This window comes from Rhipicephalus microplus, chromosome X, assembly GCF_043290135.1.
Source record: "Rhipicephalus microplus isolate Deutch F79 chromosome X, USDA_Rmic, whole genome shotgun sequence".
NCBI classification, from domain to species: domain Eukaryota; kingdom Metazoa; phylum Arthropoda; class Arachnida; order Ixodida; family Ixodidae; genus Rhipicephalus; species Rhipicephalus microplus.
The window spans coordinates 493,720,569-493,735,515 of record NC_134710.1 but is presented as its reverse complement, the minus strand read 5'-3'; the positions used below and the strand labels follow the sequence as shown (position 1 = coordinate 493,735,515).

Here is a 14,947-nt window from a genome sequence, read left to right as displayed (position 1 = left end):
GCTGAGCTTGCATCCCCCACCAACCATTTCGCATTTGACCTCCTTGCAAGTATGCCAGAAAACGAGTCGCCTGACCACGACAGAGCCATGCAAAAGGGTTTGCGCATTGTAAATGTGGAATGGCAAGGATTCCACGTTTACTGGTTGCTTTTCTATGGGTATCTTCCAGGTGTTCTGGAAAAGTCAGCAGCGTTCGAGTGGATTTCATAATGCTGTGACATGCTTGAAATTATCCATATTCGTGATCACATACACGCCTGCTGCCCTACTACAGCCTTCAAAGGTATCGTGATGCATGGTTGTGGCAGGGATTCATAACCTTGAGATGGCGTCACTTTTAAAGCACAGATTTTGCTCGACAATCCAAATTCTGCCAGCAACTGCATGTTTCATGCGTACGCGTCCAGAGTGAAGTGCAGCGAACAAAGTAAACTTGGCTTGATTGGTGTCCAGTCTCCGCCTCGGCACATGAAGTCGACCCATGCTTGTGTCAGCACTGCATCAGACGGGCATTAGTGGAACTTGTACCAATTGTCTACCGTTTCACTGACATAAGACTGCAGTGCCATGACGAAAAATTCAAAATAAAACGATTAATTTGTCCTCTGATAAGCGTATATCTTGTATTCACCTGCATGTAGAATGTTCCAGACTCTGCTTACTCTCTTCACAGGTACGCTGGATGACAGTGACTGCACGCGATCAGAAAATAGAGAAATCAGTCGACACGCAAGCTGCCATTTTTTGTGTTTTAGTGCTCAACATCATCACAATTTTCCAGACTGCTGCATGAAGTCACCAGGATTAGTACTGCAGCCTGACATCAAGTTAGTGTCGATGTCGGCATGTGCGCCACGAGAAATGTGATTAATATCTATCAACATTTGCTGAGTGTCACATTTGCTCAGAGCCGTTTCTGTATACAAGATATTGGTATGGCTGAGTAAGCTCTCCTTTGAAAAATGATGTCAGTACCCATTCTAGAAACTTGCTGTTCAATGGCTGCTGGCCTTCAATTCAGCGGCAGGACTAGAGAGCCTCTAAATGAGAACTTTGCTCTGCACAAAAGGACACCTTTCTTGTTTTGGTGCATCAAATGAGCTATGAACCTTTTTTGTAGCCCGAAGCTCTTCTTCTTTTCTCCAGTAATGAGCGCGCATGGATTCATGTTTGTGTGTCCTCCAGCCACTCAGTTCCCGTGCTCTAGCACATGCTCAACCAACTTTAATTTTAAAACTGACCGTGTAGCTAGTGTGCCAGCCGATCGTGCTCTGGGCAGCACGTGTCTAATGAATTTCACTATGACAATCCTGACAACAAAAATGCAGCGTCGAATGGCAGCGCACACACGTGGGTGCACGTTGCTCTATCGGCGCGAGGGTGCAGTTGTCCTTTGTCGTTTGCTTTGTTTTCACGCCGCTGGGCTTGCGTGGTGCATTAAGCAAAGAGGTTTCTTTTGTGCCCGACAGAAGCCGCTCTGCTAGAAAAAGTGGGACTTTTAAATTTAAATGACATAATCCACACTCGTGCTGCTCGCAACTTTTTAGTATGCTTTTTAAACTATATTTTGACTTTTGTTGCCCGTTATTTTGTGATAAAATGGCATAATTTAACGTTGTCTCGATTGTCAACTGCACTGGCTATCACGCCGAAATAAAATGAACAGGTACATTGAAAAATATTATTTTGTTTTCAAGGACCAAGGTGGGGGTGGGTTCATTAGGCGAGGGGGTTCATTACGTGAGTAAATACGATAAATCAAAAGCATTTCTTGCCACGGTGGGCCACCACATGCCAGTATGAGCTCCATATATAGTCTCCAAACATTATGCTGTGAGCCTCACTTACACACAAGAATCACAACAAGAGAGAGCAATCGCGCTGCATCGTGTGTGCTCACGATCATGTTGTACAGTGATGTAACTTCTTTCCGCCATGCCAGCCCTCACTGTGATGAGAGAAATGAGGATGCACTTAACGCGCACAACAAACCCTTATAACGACACTCATTCTAGACACACTTTTAAAAAGAAATTTTCATGTAAATCAATTCATGAGGCAATAAACTTTCACAAGTCACTCGATCGAACCTTTTAAAGGTAGTTGTGTGTGCATGTACTTTTTTTCCTTCCTCTAACGGAAGAGAAATTTTCCAACAACGTGAAAACAAGCATGGGTCAAAAAACATGAGTGCTGCGAGGGTACATTAATTTTGCCCTTTTTCTAAATTTGAAAGTATGATATTCAATGAAGCCACAGCACGTCACATGTACACTTCAGTTGTATCCATCAGGGACGCAATAGCCGAGATACAATTCGGGGCAATTTTCGAAGCAGCAAAATGTTACTTTAGGAGCACTAAATTACAAATTTGAAGCAGTTTACGAGAGAAAAAAAAACACGCATTTTTTATCATGAAATATCAAATTTGGAACAGTTTAAAAAAGAAGGCTTATATTTTAAGAAGAAATAAAAACATATGGGAGCCCCGTTCTTGAGGACCAAACCTGGGCGGCCCAGCACGCCTGTGAGGTGGCGGCAAGGCAAGCCCTGGACGTCCCCTCATGGGAGGCATAAGCCCAGCCACCTAAACCTGCTGGTTTCTCATAATAAAATTTATTTCTTCTCCTCCCTAACCCATTCAACATGACCTAAATCGTGCATTGTAAACATAAGCACAGCTATTTCTTTAAAAGAAGTATTTTGAACCACCCTGCTGAGCAAACAATGATAAAGTCCATATTAACATTTGCTGTGCCTGCCAAATCATTTTACCGACTCTGAGAATTTAAAGGGCCCCACAACAGTTCTTCAAGTAACCATAAAATGGATTTACTAAGAGAGCCTATTTCTTTACTAATTCAATGCCGCAAAAAGTTTATGAATCCGTCCAGCACGAACGGAGTTACAAAGAATTGTCGCGCGCTCCAATCACGTTCTCCCTTCTCTCGTCGCAGCGAAAGCGCTGGAGGTCAAGCACGGAAGGATGGCAGGGGAAAAGAAATGCGTCACACACGCCTCGTAACCTTGAGAACTTTTTCTTTAAATTTTTTTCGAATACGCGGCTTTTTTCGCGTGATCGTGCGCCTCCCGCGGTGATTCCTGTAACGACCAAGTGTGCCATGTTCAAATCAGCCAATCACTAATAGATGGCCTTCTACAGGTGATTTTCGAGCATCTTACATTGTTTCTCATGAGAAATCAATTTTAGCTGATTTTGATAATTTATTGTGAATTTCAGGCTGCGTGCTGCGCTATAATATTTGGCTCGCGTGTTCTCGGGAGCCTCTCCAACCGATCGGCAGCGTTTTTTGACCATGTTCAAAAAGTGTTGCAGAGCCCTTTTAAATTTCAATCTGCCAAGCTCGCGATCTTGTAATTTGGGAGGTTCGTAAAACCGAGAAATAGGAGTGGCGAAAAAAAGAAATGGTGCACAATTTAGTTTTTTTTTTAGAGAAGCAGAAATGTTATACACTGCTTCAAATTATTGACAGTAGCTTATTTAAACATCAGTCATTATACTGGTACTATGAATTGTGCGGCATACAAACGCATGAGTAACTGAGCAAAATGTGCAGAGTCTCACTAGCGATAACAGCCCCTTCTAAATCTCAATACGCTTTTCCGCAGAGCACCGATATACTGCGGCGAAGGTGGCTCAAGCAGCATTAAAACCAAAGCCAGGACATTTTCTAACCGCAACGCCGCTACCCCACTCCCCTTTTTTTCATCATGGGGTTACGTGCCGCTTCTGCTCCCTTGTAAGGTGCGTTCGACCAGGTAGAGTAACAACGACGCGTGCCCGTTGGCCTGGCGACGGCACCAGATATGTATCGCTAGGCCTGTGGCAAGGACGACGCAACTTCAAGACAAAAATAAATGTTTTATGTGCCACTGCAAAAACAATCAACGTGGTTGCAGGCAATGCCGGTGTGAAGTAACAACGGCGCGTGCCCGTTGGCTTGGCAACGGCACCAGATATGTATCGCTAGGCCTGTGGCAAGGACGACGCAACTTCAAGACAAAAATAAATGTTTTATGTGCCACTGCAAAAACAATCAACGTGGTTGCAGGCAATGCCGGCGTGAAGTAACAACGGCGCGTGCCCGTTGGCCTGGCGACGGCACCAGATATGTATCGCTAGGCCTGTGGCAAGGACGACGCAACTTCAAGACAAAAATAAATGTTTTATGTGCCACTGCAAAAACAATCAACGTGGTTGCTGGCAATGCCGGCGTTCGCAGCACGTCGAGCTTGTTCAGGTGAGGAAAATGGACATACACATCCAGCTTTAGTTCTTAACAAGCCATAGCTATGTTTTCAGGCTAAGAAATTTACATCTCCCATGAAGCGTTGGTGGCTACAGCAACGCATTTTCGTGTTGAAGTTCCGTCCTCCCGCTGATCCATTGCGGTCTGCAGACCAATGGGCACGCAGCCTTGTTACTTTATCTGGTCGATCGTGTCTCGCGAGCGGAAGGCGGGAGCCTAGAATATATTAAATTTATCCTAGGCAGTATAGTTCGGGTAGCCTGCTTTGACTCATGGCACAAGTTGCAGGTGCCCAACATGGCCTGCATTTCTTGCCAAAATTAGCGCACTGGAAAAAATATTGAGGCTGGATGGGCATTTTGGCGTAGAGTGGTACAATTTCAGCAAATTGCACGGGTTTAACGCAGCTCAACGCAACAATCGAGAATTGTATCAAATTGGTGCAGCTGTTGCACCTTTGCTTCCTCAGCCACTCTACAGCCCAGCTGTCATTACTTCAAACGTTTTCTTCTTCCCAAACTGATGAAGGTACTCAAAGAATGGTACCACAGCCTGCATTTCCGACCAAAATTAGCGCACTGGAAAAAAATTTTGAGCTGGGCTGGACATATCGGTTCAGCATGATACAATTTCAGCAAATTTCACAGGTTTGGCACAGCTCAGCGGAACAATCGGAAATTGTATCAAATTGGCACAATTGACCCAGCTGTTGCAGCCCTGATCCATGAGAAAGACCCATGTTAAAACAAATGTGCCAGGTGTACCACTGTACAATCTCTCCATGTCGATTGGCGCCTGCACTTGATGGACACTGTTCATCTGGGTGGGCTGGTAAATGCAAAGACATACATAAAACATATAGATCACAGATCTGAAAAAACTATCTAGAAGACAGGAATACAAGTAGTACAACTTTTGTTATTGTTGCGAAAATTGTTTTATGCTAATTCACCTATGTGTTTAAAGATTAGGGCATGCATAAAGCTGCATGCATTAAAACGTTTTGTAGCTTCCCTGTTAACTAGACATCATATGCTTGTTTTTTCTTGAAGCAAGAGTGAAATTTGAGAGATCCAACCCGAAGGGCACAGATTTCTGGAAGAAAAGTGTACGACCCCGAAGAGTTACAGCAACCCTACAACACTTTCCCAAGTAGTCATCGAATGGCTCCATTAACCCCTTAACTGCTTTGGACGAGCTCTGCCCAAATTGTCATCACACTGCTTTAAACGAGTAGAACTCACCCTAGCAGTATAGGTACTCCCCTCTAGCGTTCAAGTGGGAAAGCGCTCATTTACGGGTTGCACTGCGTGTCAACCACTAGATGGTAGAATTTTCTCGAGGATTTAGTTTTCTCCTGCGGCAGGAGCGCGGTTTTCGCATGGAAGGACGGTGTGAGGTGAAGGGGACCCATTCATAGCTGGTCTGTGAACACAAAAAAGAAGCTATTCGTTTTCGTCATCTTGTTTGAGTGATGATGGTTCGAGTACAGGTATTTATCTTGTGTCCAGAAGTGAAGACAGCGATGACAGTGAATGAGTAGCTCCACCGGTGATGATGACAGCTCACACGCGAACATTGCGAGTGCCCACCAGTGAAGCCACCTCGAATTGTTCCACGTTTTGAAATTTTCCACACAACCCCGAAGTTTCCCGAGTGAAATACCCCAAGGGTGCTTAGCCTACACAAGTGAAGAAAGATGTGGCGTCTGTAGCTGCTTTGTTTAGAAGGTTTTTAATTTTGTTAGCAGCAGGTAGCTCATTTCTTGTGTATTGTTCAGAAATAAACTTTATTTCGTTGATTGGACTAAGCATGTGGTGAAAATATCTTTTCAACATAAACTAGCTACTTTTCAGTACAATCAGAATCGAAGTCAGCAATAAAAAAAATAGGCACTTTATGACTAGAAATTTTCAAAAAAACTGAGCAGTTCAGGGGTTAAAAAGTTTGTTGCCTTATGAACTGAATCCCTCAAAAATTTTTAGCATCTATCAATTATGAGCGGAGTTCAAGGAAGCACTTTAAGTGCTTTCTCTCTTCTGTGAAATGAGCAAAAGCGCTGAAAGCTATGCCAGAAGAGAGATTACAAGATAATGTGTCCTTTTTTTTTTTAACCTTTTATTCTTAGAGCGTGTGGCTTATTTTCAACACATGCGGGCACATGGTCGTATCTTGTGGCAGTCACGGTAACTACGGAGCTCACAGTGCTCAATTCAGCCAGTGGCCATACTATCGGTGCATGGCGCAGTAATTTTGAGTACGTGGCATCACTTGAGAGAAAGTGTGATTTCTAGATGGCATTGACAATTATTATGCCTTCGGGGCCACGTGCTGCACTGGAATGTTTGGCATGCATGTTCTGAGACGCCTCAACTACCGATCGGCAGCGTTTTCTGACCATGCTCAAAAGGTTTTGCATGGCCTTTACAGATGCACCAATACCAGGCTAGCCTTAGGCAGCAGAACATAAATGAAAAAAGCCACTCTAAACATTTGATTCCTTCCTTTGCCAACCAAAACACCAAGAGGCAACGGTTGAATGCAACTGCGCACCTTCGGAGGGTTGCAATCTTTCAATCTTGCGTCTGTACAGGATATCAGCAACGGTCTTTTTCTGCTGAAAGACGATAGACATGCTGGGAAACCTGCATTAACAGAAAGCCATAGTAGCATTTTTAGCCACAGTATTGCAAAATACAAAATCCAGAAAAATGATTGGCAAAATTCTTGAAATAGTGAAAACACCACTTGAACAAGGCTGATTAAAAATTGTTACAATCATTTTTTACACTGTAAATACGGTCACACTGGAAAAAACTACAGTGTAGACCGCTTGTAACGTAAGTCACGGGAGTTGTAAAAATCCGCGCTATAAGCGGTACCACGTTATAACCAGAGCACGCTTTTTTCGGCCTTTGCCTATGTCAAAAGGGCCACCCACCTTTCAAAAGCAATTTACTACACTTTTCACTCGCAGACACATTCAACACAATCACAACACCACATGGAAACAAAGTTCTCAAGTCCGGCATCAGCGGAAGAATGCCGTTATTTTCATCTGGCAATACTTGCGAACAGCGCTGCGAACAATTTTGTCCTCCACAAAGCTTAAGCACTGAAGCGATTTCTCGCTCAAACTGTTTTTTGCGCAGTACGTTTTCACTTTAGCGAGGTATTCCAATGCGTCTTTGCACGGGAAATCTGGTTCTGGCGTCAGGTCAACATCGTCTTCGCCGTCCGACTCGTCGTTCGTTGCAACCTCCGCACTACCGCGCACCGCTGCCACGATCGCGTCATCTGTGCTCGCTTCCTCGCAAACAGAAAGCTCTGACTCCCCGGCATCGACAAATTCTTAGAAAGTGTCGGTGGCGGTTACAAAGTTGCTGTCACTGAGGCAGGACCACACGTCGTCAGTGTTGAGGGTCTCATCGACGAGCGACGTGTCGCTCTGCTCAGCATCTTCTAGAGCATCTGCATTGCGCACGAAGCCTGCCCTCTTGAAACACTTGCTCATAATATCGGCCTTTACCTGCCACCATGAAGCGACCACCATGTCGATTGCGCCTCTTAAGTTCACTTTAAGAGGCTGCTGCTGCTGCTGTATGCTCAGCAAAACTCTCTCGCAAATGCGCTTTTTGTACAGCGCCTTTACGGTTTCGAGGACACCCTGGTCGAGAGGTTGACTTTTTGCTATAGTGTTGGCATGCAAAAACTTTAGGTTGACTGCGGTCAACTTCGACTTGATGTTGTGGGCCATGCAGTTGTCGAGGATAAGCACGACCCGCCGCTTCTTTGCCACCATATCCTCATCAAACTTGCAAAGCCAGCTGGTGAACAAATCCTGCGTCATCCATGCCTTTTTATTGGCTTTGTAGGTCACTGGCAGGCACTCTCGCTTTTTAAAGCAATGTGGCTTGCCGATTTACCTATGACAAAGAAGCGGCGCTTGTCGCTCCCGTCCAAATTGGCGCAAAACAATACAGTTATGCGCTCCTTTGAGACCTTGAGGCCGGAGCAGGCTTCGCCTTTCAGCACAAGCGTGCGGTTGGGCAAAAGGTTATAAAATAAACAAGCTTCATCGGCATTATAAATGTCTCTGTCAGTATAGGTCGACAGCATACTCTCCAAGTTCAAGCGAAGCCAGACTTCGATAGACTTCTCATCGACAGCGCCGCTTTCTCCGCACACCACTTTGCAGCTGATGCCATGGCGATCTTTGAAACGCTGAATCCGCCCGTTGAGTGGATTGAAGACATCGTGGCCTAAAAGAGCTCCGAGACACTTGGCCTTTTGTTGGAGCATGGGGCCACTTACTGGGATGCTCTGAGCGCTAACTTCGCGGAACCACCTGAATAGCGCTGCGTCCACGTCTTCATATTTTGACGTACGTATTCTCTTCCGTGACAGGGAAGACGAATCTTGTTGCAGTTGCTGCCGCAGTTTGTCCTTGTTTTTGTAGATGGTCGACACGGTCGTGTCGGAAACGTCATATTTCGCCGCCACCGACGCCTTCTTCAGGTCACTGTCAATGTCCCTTATGACGCATTCCGTAATCTCCAGCGATAAAGCACAGCGTTTTTTCACACCGCTTGAGGACGCCGCCGACGCCATGGCGACAGGAGCTACGCAACACACGTGCTCTGGGCTCTCAGACGGCAACGACACGGCGAAGCGCACACAGCAAATTCAAAGAGGCAAAAGAAGGAGGTTGAGAAAAAAAAAAAGCATGCTACCGCTTCTCTCCCCCACTCCGCGCAGCGCGCACCCGGATTGGACGCTGCCACGGTCGCCACGGTGACAAAAACACGCTCCCTCCTTCCAAGGTCTCCCTGACTCCCTCCCTACTATACCCTCTCTTCTCCTCCGCAATGTTTGACTTTTCGCGGCAGTCTCCACGTGCGCCCTCCCGCTCACATCCCCAACGTTCCGCCGCACCGGGAACGCCGCCGGGAAACCGTGTCGACCGTGCTCCGTTCGCCGATTTTATGGTCGCGCGCCTAAAAACTCCCCGCAATAACCGGTATTCTCCTTCGCGCGCCTACACAATAAACGGTCGGCCTATACATTGAGTTCTATGGGCGACATATCGGTGGTCAAAAAAAACTCACGTTATAACCGGTTCCATGCAAAAAGCGGTTACGTTATAAGTGGTCTGTACTGTAAAGTTAAATGTATTCACCACTGAAGATGCTGCAAGACCTTTCTGCCAATACAAATTAGCAAAAAAAAAAAAGGCTAGCACAGACTTGTCTGCCATGACACATGAATGGCCTCTTCTGGCATACACCCTGAATTTCAGTGCAGATCTTACCCATAGTTTGACCATATGCATTTATATTTAAGCAACATACATAGATACAGACATAGACAATGAAAAGGAAAATGATCAGTATAACCCTAAGAGACAAGAAGAGAGCAGAGTGTATCACGGAACAAATGTGTGTTAAAGACATCATAGTCGAAATCAAGAAAAATAAATAGTCATGGACAGGGCACGTCGTGCGAAGGCAAGGTAATCACAGGTCAATAAGGATGACAGACTGGATTCCAAAAGAAGGCCAGCGGGTGAAGAGGAGAAAGTTAGGTGGGCCAATGATATTAAAAAGTTCGCAAGTATATAACAAAAAACAGTACGCACAAGTGTTGATTGACTAGCCAGACATGGGAGAGGCCTTTGTCCTGCAGCGGGCGTAGTCAGGCTGATGGTGATGATGATAGATATCTTCCAGAGCAAGTACTGACAACTATGCAGTAATGATGAATTACATGAAACATACACATGAAATAGAAAGTTTTGCTATGATGATTCATACAGTTAAAGTAACACTAAAGTCACATTACAATTTACGTCAGAGTGAAAGCTCAATGTATGACAACATCTAAAATTGCAATATTATCAACAACAGTGCCCTACTTACCGAGAAATTAAGGTAAATGCACAAGAACACAAGCGCCGCAGTAGAACATTTTTAAAATGATCCCGATGACATCAGACAGACCACCTATAATTAATCACTAGTAATCGATCCAACTGCACTAAATAAAGAACCTTCTGTGCATCAAGAGACGCAATAAAATGCTGCTTGTTCGTTTCTGTTTGATTCATGAAAAAAAGAACCGCCAGCCGTTACTATGGGGAACGAGGCGAGTGGTTCAAAAATTCAATTTTCATGTAGTTACACTTGACGGTAGATGGTGCCATCTTGCGGGGTACAGTTGAACCAAAAAAAGTCTGCAATCTCAGAGCTAATGGCGGGAAATTAATCAAAGGCCGTTGTTGCTGCTGTGGCTCCCGCTGCTTTCGGTCTGCTGCTACTAGTGCAGTAAAGCTGGGCAAGGTTGTGCACGGCAACAGTGACGTAAGTCGGTCCGGTCGGTCCGCTTCTTGAGGTGGGTGATTTGAAGTACGCTAACTTGATGCGAATCACTAAAACGTGATTTTATTTCAAAATAGGCCTTTCCTTGCCACAGAAGTAACACTACAAGGTTTCTGGACCGCTTTTTCAACAATCAAGGTTGACTTGATTGATGCCTTTAGAGTCCCTTTAAAGCTTGACATTGCCTCGCTTTAGTGGCGGTGAAAGAGGAAGAAGTTGGTGGATGCTGCGGCCGAAAGTAAACAGTCATTCGCTGCGAGTTCAATGTTTGTCATTTCCTCTCACAACAATATGAACTACAATATCACCAAAATCCCCATTTTTTCATATATAATGTGCTCACCCTTCGGTAACTTCATGTCCATAGAAAACCATGCATATTTAACCTCATGAAGAAGCACGTGTACCAGCAATTTCAATACAACCAACTTCAAGTGCAGTCACAAGAAAAAACTTAAATGGTCTTCAAAATATTGGATTCTCAGTGACATTACCTCAGTTAAATGCTTTTGTTTACCATTCGACGTCACTCTCAGCAATTACATTCTGAACATTTGTTGACCTAAGATGTGGCAATGCTTTCGAAACTTTGGGAAATCTGACATTTATACGCGCACAGGAACAAAATCTGGAATGCGAGGAACATTGAACTGTGTGCCGCCAATTTAGCGACTTTTTCACTTGAAAGGACAGTGCCAAGACTGCTACTACACACCATTTTATCCAAGAAACTATTCTTTGTATGTGGGCTAAACTTTTCAGACCTAAAGCTACAAGTTTTTTTTTCAGGATGTCATTAAAATTCTATTTTCCCAAAATTGGAAAAAAAAAAGTTGCCTCTCAGTCGACACATTTGTTTTTTTTTATGCAAGTAAAATTTTTTTTTTGCCAAATCAAAAGTGGTTTAGGGGTCCTGAGAACTCGGAAAACAAAACATTTTTTTTTTTTTTGGCAAAATAAAGAAGTCGGTGGACATGCACTGACGTTCTTATTCCAACACAGCCTTCAGTTATTAAGACGAAAGTCTGAGATGCTTCATCAAACCCAAAAAATTACTGCCAGCGTCAACGCGAGTGATAAAAATATCATGGCTTAACAGCACCTTAGAAGTGTGGCAGCTTGGACTAGTTGATATGGCATGACGATAGTTATAGTGCGAGAACCATCGTGACGTCACAGATCGCTAGAATATGTGACGTGATTTTCTAAGTCATAGTGATGTAACTGTGACTTCACAGTTACGTCACTTCACAGTGCCCTAACATACATCCAACTGCATATCTCAGTATTGAATTAAAACAAGCTATGTAGTTTTCTTACATTGCCCACATGTGTGCTTTTCTCTTCTTCTTTACTTAATCGCTATTTATAACTACGTGTTCTAAGGCTATCTCACCCCACTTCAAACAGCATAACACTTACCCTTGAATTATCATAAATTCTTGCTCATTTAGTGTTTCACTCACTCACTCACTGCGATTTTTCGTTCCTGTTTGAAGCTAGCCATCATTCCAGATGATTGGCGTGTCGCCCGGGTAGTGGCAGCTTACAAAAAAGGAGACCGCTTAAAAAAAGAAAACTATCGCCCGATATCCCTGACGTCTTCCTGCTGCAAAATACTTGAACACATACTCGTACATTCCATAACCAATTTTCTTGAACACAATAAGCTGCTATCTGATCACCAACATAGATTTCGTAAAAACCTTTCAACAATCACACAGCTTACTACCACTATTCACGAGGTTGCTTTATCCCTTGATTTGGCCGGTCAGATTGATTTAATCTTTTTGGATTTTAGCAAAGCCTTTGACCGCGTATCCCACAGTAAACTTCTAAACAAACTTCAAAGATTTGGCCTACCATCTTTTATTATAAATTGGATAAAACAGTACTTATCCAACCGAACTCAGTTTGTTGTTGTTGATGGATACTCATCCACGCGCTTGCCAGTTACGTCTGGTGTGCTTCAGGGAAGCTTCTTGACACCAATTCATTTTCTCATGTATGTGAACGATATAACCGCGGCTGTGTGTCCTGATGTGCAAATTAGGCTGTTTGCCAATGATTGTTTGATTTTCAAAAAGGTAAATTGCAAAAATGATCAAATTTCTTTAAACTCTAGTCTAGCAAAAATCCACGAATGGTGCACAACATGGTCAATGTCGCTGAATTCCGAGAAAACTGTACTGCTACGCGTAAGCAATAAAAGACAACCTTTTTTATACACGTATAAAATTAATACTGACACCGTCGCAGAAGCCACAGAGTACAAATATTTGGGATTGACGATCTCCAACAAACTCACATGGTCCTCCCACATCGAAAACATCCGTTCAGCAGCTACACGCAAACATGGCCTACTTAGGCACACACTGAAAAACACGCCCCCCGATTCAAAGCTTCTCACCTACAAAACTTATGTTTTGTCTAAAGTTGAATACACTAGCGTAATTTGGGATCCCCACTACAAAAAAGATAAGCATAGGCTCGAGATGGTACAGAGGCGGGCAGTACGCTTCATATTCAACAAATATAAGAGAACAGATTCACCGTCATCTTTAATGCTGGCAAATAAGATTTCAACCTTAGAGCAGCGCAGGAAAATATCAAGACTTAAATTTTTGTTTTTGCTTTATCACATCAGACTTAATGTGAATGCGCGTGCATTTATTCAGCCATTTTTGTCACATACATCGAGAAATCGACATGGCCATAATCTACTTCCTTATCAAACGCGCACTAATCTTTTTAAGTACTCTTTTTTTCCGCGAACCATTTCCGATTGGAATTCGCTGCCTGAAAATATTGTTTCTTTAGAATCTGCAAGTGCATTTGAAAGTGCGCTACTTATTGATTTGGAAATGCAGTAAACCAATGAATGTTCATCGCTTTCACTTTTGCATTTCGTCGTTTTTTCACTACGTGTTTTATTGATGCAGTGTTACTTCATAATTTGCAAATACTGCATTTACGCACCCGACGTATTCCGGGAAGAGTTCTTTATTTTTTTTATACTTCTTATAGTGTGCGTCACTCTCCTAAGAACTGTATTATTTTCTTATGTTGACAGTCTGCGATGGTAATACTTCTAGATAACCTGTAAGATTGCTTTGTTTCCCTTTTCTGTGAGCTAGTGTGCCTTACGGCTCCATTTGTGCTTGTCAATTTGAAACTGTATATTTTCCCACGTGCATGGTCCTTCGTGACCGCAGTATACTGTAAATAAATAAATAAAATACTAGGCTTGTGCAAATATTTGAATGAATATTACTTCATCTAAAATTTGTCTCAGTTTGATTTAAAAACTGTTGAAATTTCCGAAGTACATTTTCCGAATGAGCCAGCAGGTGTATATTAGTCCGTATGTAGCTCCTTGTAAATGCGGTTTCACTGCTGTAAAGGGTGCTTATAAATGTATAGTAGTTTGCACGTAACCCTATGTAAAGGTGGTTTTAGTGCAGCAAAGCCATGAAAAAAACACCTATCTAGAAAGAATTCGCACTGCTACACAGGCCGATTTCAAACTTAAACAAACTAATGACCCCAATGGCGAGACTTAGAGCATGGAAAATAGGCATGTGGGGTTTAACGTCCCAAAACGTCTATATGATTATGAGAGACGCCGTAGTGCAGGGCTCCGGAAATTTTGACCACCTGGGGTTCTTTGACAAGCACCCGAATCTGAGCACACGGGCCTACAACATTTCCGCCTCCCTCAGAAATTCAGCTGTCGCAGCCGGAATTCGAACCCGCGACCTGCGGGTCAGTAGCCAAGTACCTTAGCCACTAGACCACCGTGGCGGGGCAGTGCATGGAAAATAGGACAAAATACTAAGGGACGGACGCTGACTGAAAACTGAAGTTGCTAAGTGGCCTTCTTGGTTATCCATAATATCCTATTATAGCCCATCCAGGATGGGACAGAGCTGTGTTTGTGTTATGTGTCTTCTGCTCTGGCCCATTCTGGAGGCACTATACATCGGATACTATGAAAACTGAACTTTAGTAAAAATAAAATTTGCTTCTGATAGTTTGCAAAAAATGTCACATCAAAACAGTCAATGATATGACCTTACATGAACTGATGTGCACAAAACAAAAACAAAAAGGTTTCAAGATGCCTGACAAACCCAAATAAGTGCAGCCAACATAACCGATAACTGCACAACGAAAGCTACGATAATTAACGTCAAAGCTTGTCATTGGCTACTTCGTTGTAACGTCATTGTAACGCATTGCACGTCATGCATTGTAACGTCATTAGCTACTTTGCTGTGACATATTTGCCAACTCTAA

The 14,947-nt window shown here is 43.5% G+C and overlaps 1 protein-coding gene across 26 annotated transcripts in view; it reads right to left on the bottom strand.

Annotated features, from left to right (window-relative positions):
* The window catches only part of Rel (nuclear factor NF-kappa-B family member relish), a 411,660-nt gene that overhangs the window by 337,819 nt on the left and 58,894 nt on the right, over positions 1–14,947 (bottom strand). For all 26 annotated transcript variants that reach the window (XM_075880947.1, XM_075880950.1, XM_075880933.1 and 23 more), the window contains exon 5: positions 6,825–6,916. In XM_075880947.1, coding sequence (XP_075737062.1) covers positions 6,825–6,916 — 92 coding nt within the window. The remainder of the gene's footprint in view (positions 1–6,824; positions 6,917–14,947) is intronic.